Below are 15,262 nucleotides of genomic sequence, written 5' to 3' on the forward strand. Positions count from 1 at the left end.
GAGCTCTGCTCCTGCCATGGTGTTTTGCAGGGGGGGCGGGGTTTGAAGTCCCTATGATTGATCTGGATGGGGGGTGTTCAGCTCCATGGTCTGTTCCTGGGTGCATCAGGCCGATTGAGACACACTATGCAACTGTCCCCGTGTGCAAACTCATCCTATTCACTAGCATTAGTTCTCTCGTATAAGCGCTGGTGTGCAAGGTGCTGTAGGAACAAGAGGATCCCTGCCTACCAGCAGCATCCTCCAGCATCTGGATTCCACAGAGAAAACCTCAGCCCAGCTCCCACCAACCAAATTGCCGCTCACCTCCTCAGCCAGGTTGCTCTTCTGCAGCAGCCAGATGTGGGGAGAGGCACCTGGGAGGCCTTCCAGAGGCCTGGGGGGCTGCCCCACTGACCCCTGGAGAGGTCTGTCCTCCATCAGGCACCTGCAATTTGGGGCCTCCCCATGTGGCTTGGGACAGCCTGGGCCTGGTGTGCGGGAGAAACAGGCTTGGCATCTGCGGACTCTCCTCCCGCTGCAGAGAAGCAGGGACCAAACACGGCTCCTGGGTCTGTGCCAGGGCCAGCGCGAAACCAGCGGGTTCAGGCCTCCCACACTGTCATCCTCTGTGTAAGCCCCACGACTTCCCCCAGGCCTCCCCTGGGAGCTGCGTCCACCAGGGAGCAGGAGGTTGGTGCAGCCCCGTGGTTTCCGGGACAGCGCTGAACCCTGATTCTGCCCCCGGGGCGGGGCAGGGACATCCTGGGTGCATCTCTGGGCGGGAGGGGGGGGCAGAGAGAGGTGTGGGTGCTACCCTATCGGGCAGGATAGGACCAAACTGCAGGGGCTCAGACACCAGCACCCCCGCTGCAGCCCAGCCCCCTCCAGCACCCCCCCACATGGAGGGAACTGACAGCAGGGGCAGTTTCATGGGGCTCAAGCACCAGCCCCCCCAAACCCCCCACTGCACCCACCCACATGGACCCCCAGGGACAGGGGTTCAAGCCCCCCCTCCTGCACCCCAACCCCCCAGGAGGCTCAGGGGCTGAAACACCTGCACCCCAACCCCCAGGAGCAGGTTCAGGGGTTCAAAAGCCCCCCTGTTGCATCCCAACCCCGACGTGGACCCCCAGGAGCAGGGGCTCAAACACCAGCCCCCCCTGCACCCCAACCCCGCTACATGGCCCCCCAGGAGCAGGTTCAGGCGTTCAAAAGCCCCCCTGCTGCACCCCAACCCCCCTCCCCGTGGGGTGAACGGACCCCAGGGGCAGCGGCAGGCTCAGGGGTTCAAACCCCCCACCCCCCCGTGGAGGAACCGACCCCAGGGGCAGGGGCTCAAGCACCAGCAGCACCCTTCCTGCCACGTGGGTGGAACTGACCCCAGGGGTGGGGCCTAGGAAACCCCCATGCAAATGAGCATGGGTGACGTCACGCGGGAGGTTCCCCGGGGATCCTCGCGGAGCTGCAGCGCTCCCGTGCGGCCGCGCCGGGAAGAGGCGCCGCCGCCAGGGGGCGCCCCAAGCCCGCGTCTGTCGCTGCCCCCGGACAGCACAATCTTATTCCGAAGTAGCGGCCCATGAGGCACAAGATGAGCCCATGATGCGGAACACCCCCACCAATCCGCATTAAAGGCCCGAATTGCCCAGTTCCCCCACCCCACGTTTGCTTTCCCAGGTTTTCTGTCCCGTCGCAGGCCCCGTCTGCGAGGCCCGTCCGCGTTATGCGTGCGCCGTGACGCAGGACGCCGCGGTGGCGGCGGCGGCGGGGCGGAAGCGGAATGGCGTGGGCGCAGCCGGAAGTGCGTGGGCGGCGGCGGCGGTTCCGGTTCCGGTGGCTGGGCTGGGTGAGGGGGAGGCCGGAGCGAGCGAGGCAGAGCGAGGCCGAGCGACGGGCGCAGACTCCGCCGCCCCGACAGCGAGGTGAGGCTGTCGCCCCGGCGGGGAGGGGCCCCGGGGGGTCGGGGCTGGCAACCGATTGCGGGGGGGGGGGTCGTGATACTGACAGGATTGGGGAAGGGGGATTTTGGGAGCACGTACTAATGGGGGGGCATGTATCCAGGAGGGAGGGGGATTTGGGGCATGTACTGTTGGGGAGGGGAATTTGGGGGAGGCATGTACTGATGGGGATGGGGGAGGGGAATTTGGGGGGGCCATGTACTGTTGGGGGGCATATACCAAAGGGGAGGGGGATTTTGAGGGAGGGAAGGGGACTCCAGAGGGTGCCTGCCCCTTTTGTGGGCACTGGGGTTCCTTGTGAGGGAGGGGCTGCAGCTTGCGGGAGTTGTTCTGGGGTGCTGGCACAGTGACGGGGGTGTTTGGGGTTTGCAGTGGGGGAGGGGTGACTGTTGACCAGGGGTTGGGGCGCTGAGAGCGCAGCATAGGGATCTCCGGGAATGGGGAGCTTGGAAACTCCTCTGGGGGGGAAGGGGCAGTTTCAGGGTGTCGGGGGAGCGGGTGCTGGGAGCGCAGGGGTCATTCTTGGAGGTATTGTTCGCCCTGGGCTGGTTAATCCATTTACGAGGCTCTTATCAGCCATGGCTCTGCTGGGGGAGAATTGCCAGCTCCAGCTCAGGCTGGTTGGGCCTTCAGGGTCTCTCTATCAACAACAGGCTGCTCCAGCTTTGAAATATCCAGGGGGAGGAAGGGTTAAAAGTACCCTGATTATTTTGGCTTCTGGTGAATTGATGTGCAGAGCTTTTTTTTTTTAAAGTACACGGATTGATGGGGCAGTGGAGATTTGAACCTTTTACGTTTGAAAGAGATTTAAAATATTGGGATATTGATATCCCCTCCCCCCTCCTCCCTAATCTCCAGGAGGTCAGCTTATTTGGAGGAGTTAAACATTGGCAGCAACTGTGGCTTCAGCAGTTAGGTGCTGTGCTGTGAATTCAGGCCACTCGTTCCTTAATTTTAATTTGTTTTTGGAGACGGTGGCATGGTCTGCCTTCCCTTGCACCGTCTTCTTCCCCTCCTCCTCGTAGCTCTACCTCATCAAAGCATAGGGCTCAAACAGGAAACTTTATTGAGGAAGTCTAAATCTGAAATGTTTGATCATCTCTAAGAAGGGCTGATCGTAAGCACCCATTGACAGATTCATTTCCTCATAGAAACCGAGTGTAAGTTGGGTGCTGTCTCTGCCACCGTTCACAAAGGACTCTGTAATCAGATCGTGGGCTAGTTCTGGCCGCCAGATATATCTTTCAGCCCGCATAGGCACATACTCCTCCAATTGTTGGACAGCTTCAGCACCCTTTTGAAGTTGCACCACAGACAATAGGCTGTTTTGTGTTTACTTCCTGTATCTCAGAATATTCTTGGAAACATGAAACGTCTGTATCTTGACTTCACGCTGTATGAGCAGGCAGGGTGCACAAAGGTAGTTTTTAACGTAGGCTTCCTCCCCCTAACAAAATTAAAATCAGATGTGCATTCTTGAGTGAGAATCAGGAGCTGGGGCTTTTTTTTTTTCCCCTCTTGCTGGTACATCATCTGGGCGAGCTTGGCAGCTTGTGTATTTTGGCACTGGGGCTTGTCTGGTAACAGAAGACAAACTGTTTGGCTTGTTTTGTCTGTCTTGTGGTCCTGTCTTGCTGTAAGTGGCAGGGCACAAGAGAAGCAAATATTATAGGCTGAGATTATGCATTGCAGTGTGAAGCTGGGTGGCAGCCCTAGATCCCTCTGGCTGCTTATAGTTTGGATTTTGGGGGTGTCAGGGCTGGGAGTCGGGGGAGGACTTGAGGCTTGTGGGATCCACTTTGGGTAAAGGAGAGTTGTGCTGCCAGGAATGAGACTGATGATGGAAATGAGCAACAACTCTCTCTCTCTCTCTTTCACAGCCAGCAGGAGGGTGAAAATGAAAGCAGGCTGCAGCATTGTGGATAAGCCAGAAGGAGGAGGAGGTAAGCGGCAGTGTCTAGCCTGAAATTCTGCACCCTGGGACCTCTCATGGCCTGATTTGCACTTACGCTAAGACTCTTTGACATGGCTCTGGCAGCACAAATAAGCCTTAAATTGGGCTACTGGAGCAGTGTGTACATGGGAATCAATCTGAATATCAGCTGGCACCTGGATTAGAGATGACGTCTGATGTCCTATGATTTTTGCATTTAGATTCCCCTAAAGCAGTTACTGGATAAGTTCTCAATAAATTATCTGGTGAACCTTACAGGGTATGTGATATCTCAGCTTGATTCCAGGCTGGCGTATAACTGCTTTCAAGAACCATTACTATCTAATACAGTGGAGACATAGATGCCATTCAAGCATAACGTGGTTTGGCCTAGCACATTTCACAAGCCAACCAAAACCTTGTCAGTGATTCAGGAAGCCCCAGTAGTAACAGTTGCGCTGGAACCCTATGCTGGCATGGCCAGCCTTGGCAGCAATTCAGAAACACAGCAGCCTGCCCAAAGTCATGGCAGGGGAGAGTCTGACTTCAAGGCTCACTAGAATCAGTTAGGTCACTCATGTGGGTACTTTATTTTGGCCGCTCACCTTCAAAAACTGTGGTCATGTCTCAAGTTTTTGGGCCTTTCTCCAATGTTTCCAGCTCTTTTAGTCCCTCATATTTTTGTATCTTCTGTTCAGTTTTGCAGTTTGTTTTTCAGTTTTGCAGTACGAAACGGTTCCAGCCAGTGGTCTGGATTCCTAGGCACCAGGCCAGTAATTATATCCACCATCTGTCTGTTAGACCCTAACCAAGATAAGAGACCTCTAGTAGTAGAATATGTACAGACAGCAAAAGACACCCCATGTTAAAGAGCTTGAAGATGTTGGGTTCTGATCCCAGACCAAACTAGCAGCACATTCTTTTTCTCTGAGCCTTCTCATTGGTTCCCTCTTGCTTTCGGTGCTTTTCAAGGCTATCACTTCCCAGAGTGGGCCTACAAGACTGAGTCCAGTCCTGGCTCCCGTCAGATCCAGCTGTGGCATTTCATCCTGGAGCTCCTGCAGAAGGAGGAGTTCCGCCATGTCATTGCCTGGCAGCAGGGTGAATATGGAGAGTTCGTGATCAAGGATCCCGACGAGGTGGCACGGCTGTGGGGCCGGAGGAAATGCAAGCCCCAGATGAACTATGACAAGCTGAGCCGGGCACTCAGGTGAGTGGAAGCAGGGATCAAAATAGTCATTAACTAGAGCAGTGGAGGTTTTTGGGCATGGATAACCAGAAGACTTAGTTAATCCATATAGAACATGAATTATGGGGATTGCCTTAATCTCCCTGTCTCAGTTGTCCCTGGAGAGCTTTGGCTCTGAGTTTGGCTTGTATCTGGGAAAGGCTGGGAATATTTCCAAGCAGCTATGACCTGACAAACTAGTTCTGTCCCCAGCTGTGGCAGGCAAGGAGGTAAATTTCCCCTAATAAGTTGAAGATTGTTGTAATCGGGATTAATTTGTTCCAAGGAGTTTTGCTGCCTCTCTTCTCTTCCTCCATTGTTGATGCCTCCTGAGCAGCGTAGGTGTGGGAGGAAACCTTAGGTGTGCTCCATTATCTCTCCATCAGCGATAATTTCAAAGAAAGCAACTCCCCTCTCCACTGTAAATGTTTCTTGTGCCAAACTAGGGTGAAGAGCCAGGGTGCCTTTCCAGCCCCCAGTCAGTCATTTTACAGTGTCCCCATTTCCACCTACAGTTACGCAAATGTTGCCCGTCTAGTATTTATATGTTTCTATGTAGCAAGGAATTCCATAGTTCAGCTCTGCTGCATTCTCTTTAGCAGCTCTAAACTATTTTGGGCTATTTTGGAGCCCTACAGCTGGTGTCGGAAGTCCTGCTATCCTCATGAGAGATCACTCATGGGTCAGAGATGCTATGCATCCAGCAGCTCCTTTGTTTAGAAACATCTGACACAGTGACAAGGGCTTGATCAGCTGACAGCCTGTCCTTGATAGCGCCAAATCTCAGTGAAGTTCCCCCCAGCTTTACTTTTCCTCATCAAGTGTTTTTTCGATCACCCCTTTGTAGTTTGAAGGGAAAGTAACCAGAAATGGATGTAGTCCTGTGGGAAAGCACAGTTTAGCAAGGGCTATCATTATAAAAATGACTTGGGGTTCCTTTGCGAGAGGCTGTGGTGTTCCCGATTTTGCCAGTTATATGGACGTCTCTGCCATGTGCCCTCTGATCCCTCCCGGGTGGGGCAGGCAGAAGATAAACAAGGCAGCAAACGCAACAGGCTCATAATGGAACAGGAAGGAAACAATAAATCGAATGGCACCAACACTGTAATTGATGTATGGGAGTGGAAGGGACTCCACCTGCCAGATCTGGCTGTGTTTGGTGCCTCCGTCACACCAGAGACAGCAGAGAAGAGAGATTAATCAGTGCTGCTGGCCTGAGTCTCTGCCTTGAGTAGGAGCTTTGGTCTTCCTGCTCCTACCTGGAGCCACAGCTGCTTGATTTCACCTTGTCTGTGCCAGTGGGAAGAGCAGGCAACCTGCCTTTTAAAGAAGGGGTGGTGGGACCAAATATTGTGCTACATCTCTGCACATTCCACATTACTGAAAGAATAAAAACCAGTGGTGGCCTGGGTGTGTAAACGGTTGTGGCTCCTCTTCCAGGTGCATGGAGGTTACTTAAGTTCTGGCTTCTATTCTCAATCCCACTGCATCCCTGTAGCCATTATTCCTATGGCTTATATAGTAGTACACCAGTAATGCAGTGCGTAGTGGTTGCCTCCAGTGTGATTTAGCAGCTGGAAATTAAGAGCTTGTGCAACCAGGCTCCTCTCTGTGAACTGTTAATGAGCCTTCTGGGGACCCTGGGACAGGGCTCTCTGCCTTGGGAGAGTGTCACTTGATCTAACGATGTGGGAGACACTGTAGCCTTGTAGGGAGCATATCAGACAAACACATGGGCCTGCTGGGTTGGTTACCTTGGGCAAGTGATTTCCCTTCTGTCTGCCTCTTTTTGATACCATACCCTTCGTGCCAGTGCTGAGTTCCTCTAGAGCTGTTGGGGCTGCTGCTGAGAAGGACCCAGGTGCCAGCTGGGCACATTTGACCAGCCTCCACTGTCTTGTGCTTCTCCCCTTCCTTGCATTCTGAGTGATCGTATCTCTCTGTAGACAAGCAAGACGTGCACGTGGCAAACACCAGGTGGTCTGTAGCCTGGTGTAAGCATCAGAAATGGGGCTGCCTTTGCTCAGGTGGGCAGGCATCCTAATAGCCTTACATTTTTTACCCTTTCTTCCAACAGATACTATTACAACAAACGGATTCTTCACAAGACAAAGGGCAAGAGGTTCACCTACAAGTTCAACTTCAACAAGCTGGTGATGCCCAACTACCCGTTCATTAACATACGGCCCAACGGTAAGCTGGTCCCTGGGCTCTGGCAGACATTAATTGGTGCTGGAGACCGGGTGCATGTGGAATGCTGGTACAAGACAATAGGGCAGGTGGGAAGATAAAGCCAGCTGGGCAATCTGTGCAGGTTCACCTCTCGGGGATCTCTAGCTTGAAAGACTGGGCCCAAGCAATCAGTGCTAATGTAGTGGGAATGCGTGGACTGTGATAACGCTTTATCTGGAATGCCCCTTCCCTCTCTTTGTCACAAGCTCATCTGTGGTTGCCTTCAGGGCAGGCTCAAGGCATTCTGGTTTCCTATTGAGCGGGCTCCTTGAGATGTCCTTATTGGTGCGGCAGGTTTGCTTTGCTCCCAATGTTACTGGGGTATGTTGCCCTTCTGATAATGGAGGGGTTTAGTTATATTGCCAGGGACCTTGTCTTACGTGTTTGCAAAGCATGGAGTGTATTTACAGCACCATGTGACCTTTCTCGCTGAGAGGCCCAGAGGTCCGCAGGCATGGGTGAGTGCGAATGTTATCAAAATGTTCACAACCTAATGACAGTGGCAGAGCTCTCTGCTCTTGTGAAGATCAGTTCAAACAGCTCTTATGCCGCCAACAGCCTGGTTTGCTGGCTCTTCCACCCCTTTGAAGTCTAGCTGAACAAATTCTTTGCTACGTTGCTTTGGCTTTCAGGGTAATTTACTAGTGAGTGCAGTTCAGAGCAGTTCCTAGGGATGGATATGAACTGTGTCATGGGTTTGAAAGGTGGCACAGGAGCTTCTGAACTCCTGCTATGACCCAAATCCACAGTGATTCACAAAAAGCATCAGTTTTGGCCAGTAGCATGTCCTCAGCACAGTCTCCTGGATAAAAGTCACTCCAGGGTGGTGGAGACTTGCTAAGGGCAAGTCCACCCTGTGTGAGCTAGAAACCCCTGAATCCGTTTTATATGACCCTAGATTCTGACCTAAAGGAGCACTGATGTTGAAGGGTGAGTGCCCGGGGCGGGGCTGGGCTGGGGGCCACAGCTGCCTCTGAGAAACTGGCTGTGGCCAGCAAAGCACTTTGGGAAGCCACTGAATGCCGGTCTGAGGCAACAAATCACCTTCCTGTAAGAACCAGCTCAGTGGGGACCCAGGGCTGTCTGTGCTCAGAGTACTCCCAAAGAAGCCTTTGGGAGCAGCTGCCGAGTAGAAAGGGGGTGTAGGAGCTGAGCATTGATACCAAGGCACTGGCACCTCAGCAAAGCTGGCAGGGCTCATCTTCCAGGAGAAGGATGTTTGTCATCCTTGTTGTAGTTCTCTCTTCCTAGATACTGTGATAACAGAACACTTCGTAATACCTCGAGCGAGCTTGGCACCGCACCTGTCATGTGTCTCACTCCTTGGCTGACTCAGGTTGCACCAGGAAACCTTAGCCCTGAAAGAAAAGAAATGGGGTTTCAGAGAGACGGTCCTTCAAGCGCTTGCTTGCTTGTGAACCAAGGGGGTATACAGAGAGAGACCTCACCACTGAGGCAGTGATGCTGTCTCCACGTAAGAAATGCTGCGTTTGCAGAAAGAGAAACATATTTTCCAGAGCACGGGGAGCACAAAACATCATGTGAGGCTGCACTGCCAAGCTGTAATTACTGCAGCAACAAGTCCAGACAGCTCCTTCTCGCCTTTGCTCGCTGCTGTTCCTTTTCCCTGTTTGCAGGCACTCCCTTTTTGTCTCTGGGGCATGCATTTAAAAAAAAAAAGAAGAAGAAGAAGTTTGGAGACTTGGAATGCATCTGTCTAATTTAATTACAACCTGTTTTGTTTTCTCTTGGCTGTCATGGGGGTTGGGAGAGCAAACCTGTTTGGGACACTGGGATCTGGTTTTCTCTCCTCCCTCTCCCTTGTGCATTTTAAGGGGTGGAAGAAGCTGAATTGAGAGGTGTGAGGGGAGAAAGTGGCTGTGAGTGCATTGATCAGGCTCCTATTAGCAGCAGTGAATCCAAGGCAGTGGAGTATTCTCTGCCCTTCTGCCAGAAGTCAGATCCAAAACTGGTCAGTGCTGGGAGCACGTGGTCTGAGCCAAAAGGCCAAGTGCTAGAACCTCCACCGCTACAGGACAGCCCACACTCATACTTTGCAAACACCTACTGTAGGGTTCAGAGCATGTGGCAGCTGCAGCGAGGCCTCATTGCATAACACTCCTGCAGGCTTCAAGCTCAGGAGAGCAGGGGACAGGTGCACAGTGTGTTAGGGTGTGAAAGTCGATGACTAATGGAGAGTGCTAAGAGACAAAAGCAACTCCAGGAGCTGAAGGGAGGATCCTCTGCCCTCAGGCAGGATCCTAAGGTTGGGGGTAGAGGAAGGCAGAGCTGCAGGTGGGAGGGGAGGGAAGAGCAGATTAGGAAGGCTCCTTCCAGCTGATCACCTGTTACACTGTTCATTGTTGATGGTGCTCTTGTTTCAGCCCAGGCCCAGGTCCGGCTGGGAAGGCCTTACTCTGGGACTTGCCTCTGTGGCTAATCAGGTCCCTAACCTTCTTGTCTGGCTTTTTCCCCTTTGCACCAGGTGTCGTGCCACAGAGTGCCCCGCCTGTTCCCACTGCCTCCTCCCGGTTCCATTTCCCACCTTTGGACAGCCACTCCCCCACCGAGGATGCCCAGCCCAGCCGGTTTCCCACAGGGCCCCTGGTGCCATCTGGCCAAGAACCTTTGAGCGACAGCGGCGAGAGAAAGCCTGATGTGCCTGAGCTGGAGGACGGCTCCTCTGACTGGCGGCGTGGCATGGATCTCATGGCACCTCGCAACGCAGTGGGCCCCGGCGGCATCAACCCTCAGAAACGCAAGCCGGAGATCATGCTGCCTCTCTTCACAAGGCCTGGGATGTACCCAGATCCTCACAGCCCTTTTGCCGTATCCCCTCTGCCGGGGCGTGGCGGGGTGTTGAATGTCCCAATCTCGCCTGCCATGTCCCTGACTCCGACTCTCTTCTCCTATAGCCCTTCTCCAGGTCTCAGCCCTTTCGCAGGCAGCAGCTGCTTTTCTTTCAACCCTGAGGAGATGAAACACTACCTGCATTCACAAGCCTGCTCTGTCTTCAACTACCACCTGAGCCCGCGGACTTTCCCTCGCTATCCAGGGCTCATGGTCCCACCACTACAGTGCCAAATGCCTCCAGAGGAGCAAACCCAGTTCCCCATCAAGCTGCAACCTCCTCCTGTCGGACGCAAAAACAGGGAGAGACTGGAAAGCACTGAGGAGTCAGCTGCCCCCCAGCTTGCTACCCCTTCCCCTAGGGTGAAGATTGAGCCTATGGTGGACAAGGAGCTGGAAAGCGAAGAGCTTCCAGCAAAAGGGAAAGACAAAGCCGAGAGGGAGGAAGGATCTGGCATGGCAATGCATAATGCCACCCTGGAAGGAGAGAAGGGGGCTATCTTTGCCAGGCCGGCTGCCCCGTCCTGGCCTCTGGCCCCACCAGCATCCACCCAGGTAAATGTCTCAGCTGAAGAGTCCCAAGAACAAGGGGATGGTGGTGGAGAGAAGCCATCCAGAGAGCCAGTAGGAGAAACTGGGACCCAGGAGAAGAGAGAGGATGCCCTGATGCCACCCAAACTGCGTCTCAAGCGCCGTTGGAACGGTGACCGCCAGCCGGAATCCACCGAGGAGCGCCAGAATGGGAAGGTCCACTGGAACGGTGCGCTGGGTGCCCCGCACCTGGTGGCAGAACCCAAGGCAGTGATTGCCACGGCCACGTCCGACACCTAGGACCGAGGAGTGCCGCCGTCCGCTTGGACCGACAGCCGTGTATTTATGTAGCGAGATTGCAGAGCGGGGGTGGGGGCGGGATGGGGAGGGGGATTAGTCTGGTTTGATCATTCTAGAGACTAGGATTTTCTGGGTTTCTGTTTTTTTTTGTTTGTTTGTTTCGTTTCGTTTTCCTTGTCGAATTGCAGGTGAGATAAAGTCGGCTTGCTCAGATTAGGAGGGCGAGACGCTCACCTCTTCCGGGCCTCTCGCAAACTCCAGAGAGGCTGAGGCCGAGGTCTCCGCCAAGGCTTAGGGACTCCAGCCGTAATCTACTTTATATTCTCTAATATTTATAGAAGCAGGAATCTCTGACTACTTCTAGTTCTTTGTATGGAGTCCAGCATAACAGTGAGAAGGATTTCCTGGCAGTTTGGGGTACAGCCTTTGTCAGTGTGGGGATCGGTCTGTTTTTAGTTGGGGTGGGAGTGGGGGGTATTGCACTGTCCTTAGCTTGGAATAAATTGCGGAAAGGCACACATCAGGAAGGGAGAGAGGCCTGCCAAAACCATGGTGGTGGTGGGCGGGGGGGGGCAATTCATGTTAGGACTTGAGGGCATCAAGGCAGCTCTTTTAGCTTTCTTGAAACATTGAAGAAGCCATGAGCAGTTGTAAAATCTTTCAGGGAAGGGAGCGGGGTGGGGAAAATAACCTAATGCCTTTAATATACGCATTAAAATGTACCCAGGGTTTGTTTTTTTTCCCCCCTTTTCCTAATTGTATGGGTGGAGTCAGGAGCGATTGGAAGATTAACACTGAGATGATTGTGGTGAGTTCATAGAGGAGGAATGAGAAGAGGTTTGCTAAGTCTATTTCCTTTCTTGTTTGGTTTCCCCTATCACTTTGAGTCATGCCTTAACTACATATACACTTTATGTGATCAGGGTCTATTGACAGAAGAAACTTGTGCAAGAGCAGCTGAGCAGAGGCTGGGTTGGGGTTTCGTCTCGCAATCGATAGTGTTGGCAGGAGATTGCAGAGGGTGAGCCAGCAGTGGCTGGAGGACAGAGGGTTGCATGGAGAAGCAGGGGAAGGCCAGGCAAGCACTGAGGCCAGGCCTTCAGTGAGCACACAAGGAGCTTGAAGGTGGATTAGAGAGGGCACGCGGGGGGCTGGGCACTAGCCACTTAGGCCTCGCAGCACAGATCTTGTTGTTGAGTTGCTGTAAACCTGCTATTTCCTTCGATAGCTGCATTTCTCATTAGCCTAATTAGCCTAGATTGTGGCAAGGAACATGGATCTTTCCTGCTGCATTGGGTCTCCCTTTCTAGGGATTCCTTGAAAAGAACTGACGCACTTGATCTCCACGGGACTGCAGTGGTCTCTGCAGCCTTGCGGCTGATTCATGCCGGTCTAGGAAAACAGCCTGAAGCAGGCGAGTGACTGTAACCAGAAGCTTAGCTGCTGCAAGAGGACGGATGGGGAGGTGTGTGAGCACAGGGCTACTCGCACGCACTGGGTGCAGAAGTTTGGTTTGTGCCCTTTTAGGGGGCGGTTTGCCTGTTTGGATAGGGGCCCACATCGAGGCGCTGTCCAAGCCAAATACTGTACATAGTACAAGGTGGGTTCTTCAGAGGAATCCTCCATTGGGTAACTAATGCCTGAGAGGCAATGGAAGAGAAACAACCGGGGGGGGGAGGGGAGGGGAGGGGGGGAAGGGGCTGTCATCTCTTTACTGGGGTAGTTCATCTTAGCTGCCGCATCGGCGCCTTTCATGGTTTGTTCCAGGCCGCCCAATGCCGCAGACTGCAGCTCAGCGGGGCCTCCAAACCCACAGACCTCCTCGCTCCCAGTTCACAACCATCACCACCAGCCCCGTGGCTGGCTTTCTAGCCCCTAAATTTACCTCCACATTTGGAAGCAAACACAGCGAGGGTGTTGAAGGGGAGGAAGGGATGGGAAGGGTGTTGTGGGTTTGAGAAGACCCCCTTCCCAGAGGGAGGGCCAGCAGATGTCAGTATGAACTCAGGAATAGAAACATGAGGCCTTTCAAATCAGTACTGCATATCTTCACCCCCAGTGTTCCCAAGTGCCAGATTTAATGCTGCCGCCTGTTCCGGGCAGAGGCAGGCAGGGGAAGCGGAATCACCTGCTTCGCACTTCTTTTAAAAAAAAAAAAAAGAAAGATAGTTGACTACATTGAAAATGTCTTTTGGCTTTAAAAGTTCATAACCTGTTTGGGTCAGGGGGTTCGATAGCCATTGCACTGTAGACTGGGAGCTCCACGTTCAGGGATAAAGGACTCAGGTTCTCAGGACAATGGACCAGCGAGTGCTGGGTACATCGGGTTTGGGGTGATGTATTCAGCTTTGGAGGAAGAGGCGGCCTTGCCGTCCTCTTCCCCACCTGGCTTGGGAAGTCACCTATTATTTTGCAAAGGCAGGTGCTCCTCCTGGCCAGACTTCACCTTGCCTAGCAGCAGCTGAAAGGAGGAAACTTATAAATACATTTTAAATGAAAAAATATATATTCCAATGTGCCAAATATTTAAACTTGTGAAGTTTAAATGGTTGAAATCTCAACGTCCACCTGTATTAATTAATCAAGAGCATGTTAACGTTTAAACCATTTTTGCTTTGTTTAGCCATAGAGAATATGTAGGAAAGGAACTTTTTAATCGGACAACCAGCTGCCATCCAGCTTTCTGGGGAGGCCTCCTCGGGGCAGAGCGGGGGTAGTGAGTGCCAGCCACGCAGCTCCTCCAAGCGTGAACCTAGCCTTGCAAAATCTGCAAGCCCCGAGCTTGCCCTACTCCACGAGGAAAGTGAGTCCCCACCCTGCCCCTTCAGAGGCAAGTAGGATTTTGCAAGGCCAAACTAAATGGGAGATTTCTGTGGCGACCTTATCCCTGCTCTAGCTGGAGAGCGTCAACTCCTGATAGCACTGCCTGGGTGGAGAGAAAGGAAAGCCCCTTTCTAGAAGCATTAACTGCGGTGGCCGATTGCTGCTGCCTTCACCTATCGGACAGGTTAACCCGCTGCTTGGTTGTTCCTTGTTTTTATTTATTCCATAATTATGTTTTTGTTTTTATTTTATTTTTTTTAAGTAAACCTTTTCTTTTCTTTTCCTTTTTTTTTTTTATTTGTCTTATGAATCCTGGTGGGTTTTTAAAGGAAAATTAGATATCTTCTTTGGTTTGAAATATTTTTAATCAGATTGTTTAAAAGCAAAAAAAACCTGTTCCATTTTAGAGTGTTTTAAAGAGAAAGTATTTACCCATAGAAAGTTGTAATTTCACTTTTCATGAGGCATGTTCTTTTGACTTGATTCGAGTTGATTCAGCAGGGATTTGTAAGGATGTATACACATTGAAACAATGAAATGGTTAGCTTGCGCTATCTGTCCACTGAAAGCGAGATTGAAAAGCGTGTGTGCATATGTACATAAAAAATGTAAAGTAGTCTTTAAATACTTCATTGTGCAGTGCCTTTAGACGTTCCACTTTCTATAAAGTCTTCAAAAAAAAAAGTTTGCATATATATATATATTATATATATATGATGTAATGTTATAGAAATATATGTATAATATACATATTTTTTCCAGGGGTATCTGATAGCTCTGTATTTTGTTATGGAAGTTGAAAGAAAAAAAAAGTATTTTACCTCAAATTAAAAAGTTAAATAAACCTTTTAAATACGCCTACACACGTGTGGCTCGCTTTGTCCAGCTCCGCATGCCATGTGCTACTGTAGAGCCCTCCCGGTCGCAGTGCCTCTGTGGGGAATACCGGCCTGGGTTCTCCAGGTTGGAAGTGCGGGAGTGCTTTTGCCATAAGATCCTGTCCTGCACTCTCCCCTTCCCCTAAAGCCTGTCCCTGGCCGGTTTGCATGCTGTGGTCACGGGTGCTCTTGAGGTTGGGATCTTTACTGTGTCAGGGCTGGCGAAATGAGTGCAGGGGGAGGAGGGATGGGGGTGTTTAAAAGCAACTAGAGCCGTGATGGACAGATGGCAGGATGAATCCAGCTAGCCTTCATGGAAGACTGTTGCTGGGAGAAGTCTCAGCTGTGTTGACAGGAGGGATGTGGGACTCCAATCCTTCTACTTCTGGGACCTGATGGTGGTTAGAAAGGCCTCTGTTAAGACTTCAGCGGTTCCCAGTGTGTGGTACGGATACCACCAGTGGCATGCAGACACCCTGTAAGTGGTACATATTAACAGATGTATTGTAGGACAAAAATTTGCTGGTGGTATTTCAGGTTGTATCATTTT

At 52.0% G+C, this 15,262-nt stretch overlaps 1 protein-coding gene across 1 annotated transcript; it reads left to right on the plus strand.

The window, feature by feature from the left end:
• Positions 1-1,764: 1,764 nt before the first annotated feature.
• Positions 1,765-14,691, plus strand: ETV3 (ETS variant transcription factor 3). The gene is made up of 5 exons (XM_090053397.1): positions 1,765-1,901; positions 3,818-3,880; positions 4,843-5,080; positions 7,176-7,291; positions 9,816-14,691. Exons 2-5 carry the CDS (start codon positions 3,835-3,837, stop codon positions 11,009-11,011), a joined length of 1,596 nt encoding a protein of 531 aa, XP_089909523.1. The 5' UTR covers positions 1,765-1,901; positions 3,818-3,834; the 3' UTR covers positions 11,012-14,691.
• Positions 14,692-15,262: the final 571 nt, after the last annotated feature.

Source organism: Crocodylus siamensis, chromosome 6 (genome assembly GCF_052110815.1).
Source record: "Crocodylus siamensis isolate JL-2025a chromosome 6, ASM5211081v1, whole genome shotgun sequence".
In the NCBI taxonomy this organism is placed as follows: Eukaryota; Metazoa; Chordata; order Crocodylia; family Crocodylidae; genus Crocodylus; species Crocodylus siamensis.

Excerpts from the sequence above, each read along its gene's own strand:
- ETV3 (XM_090053397.1), top strand. The coding sequence starts at position 3,835 with ATGAAAGCAGGCTGCAGCATTGTGGATAAGCCAGAAGGAGGAGGAG. Across the intron at positions 3,881-4,842 it reads TAAGCCAGAAGGAGGAGGAG|GCTATCACTTCCCAGAGTGG; the intron begins GTAAGCGGCAGT and ends GTGCTTTTCAAG. Across the intron at positions 5,081-7,175 it reads AAGCTGAGCCGGGCACTCAG|ATACTATTACAACAAACGGA; the intron begins GTGAGTGGAAGC and ends TTCTTCCAACAG.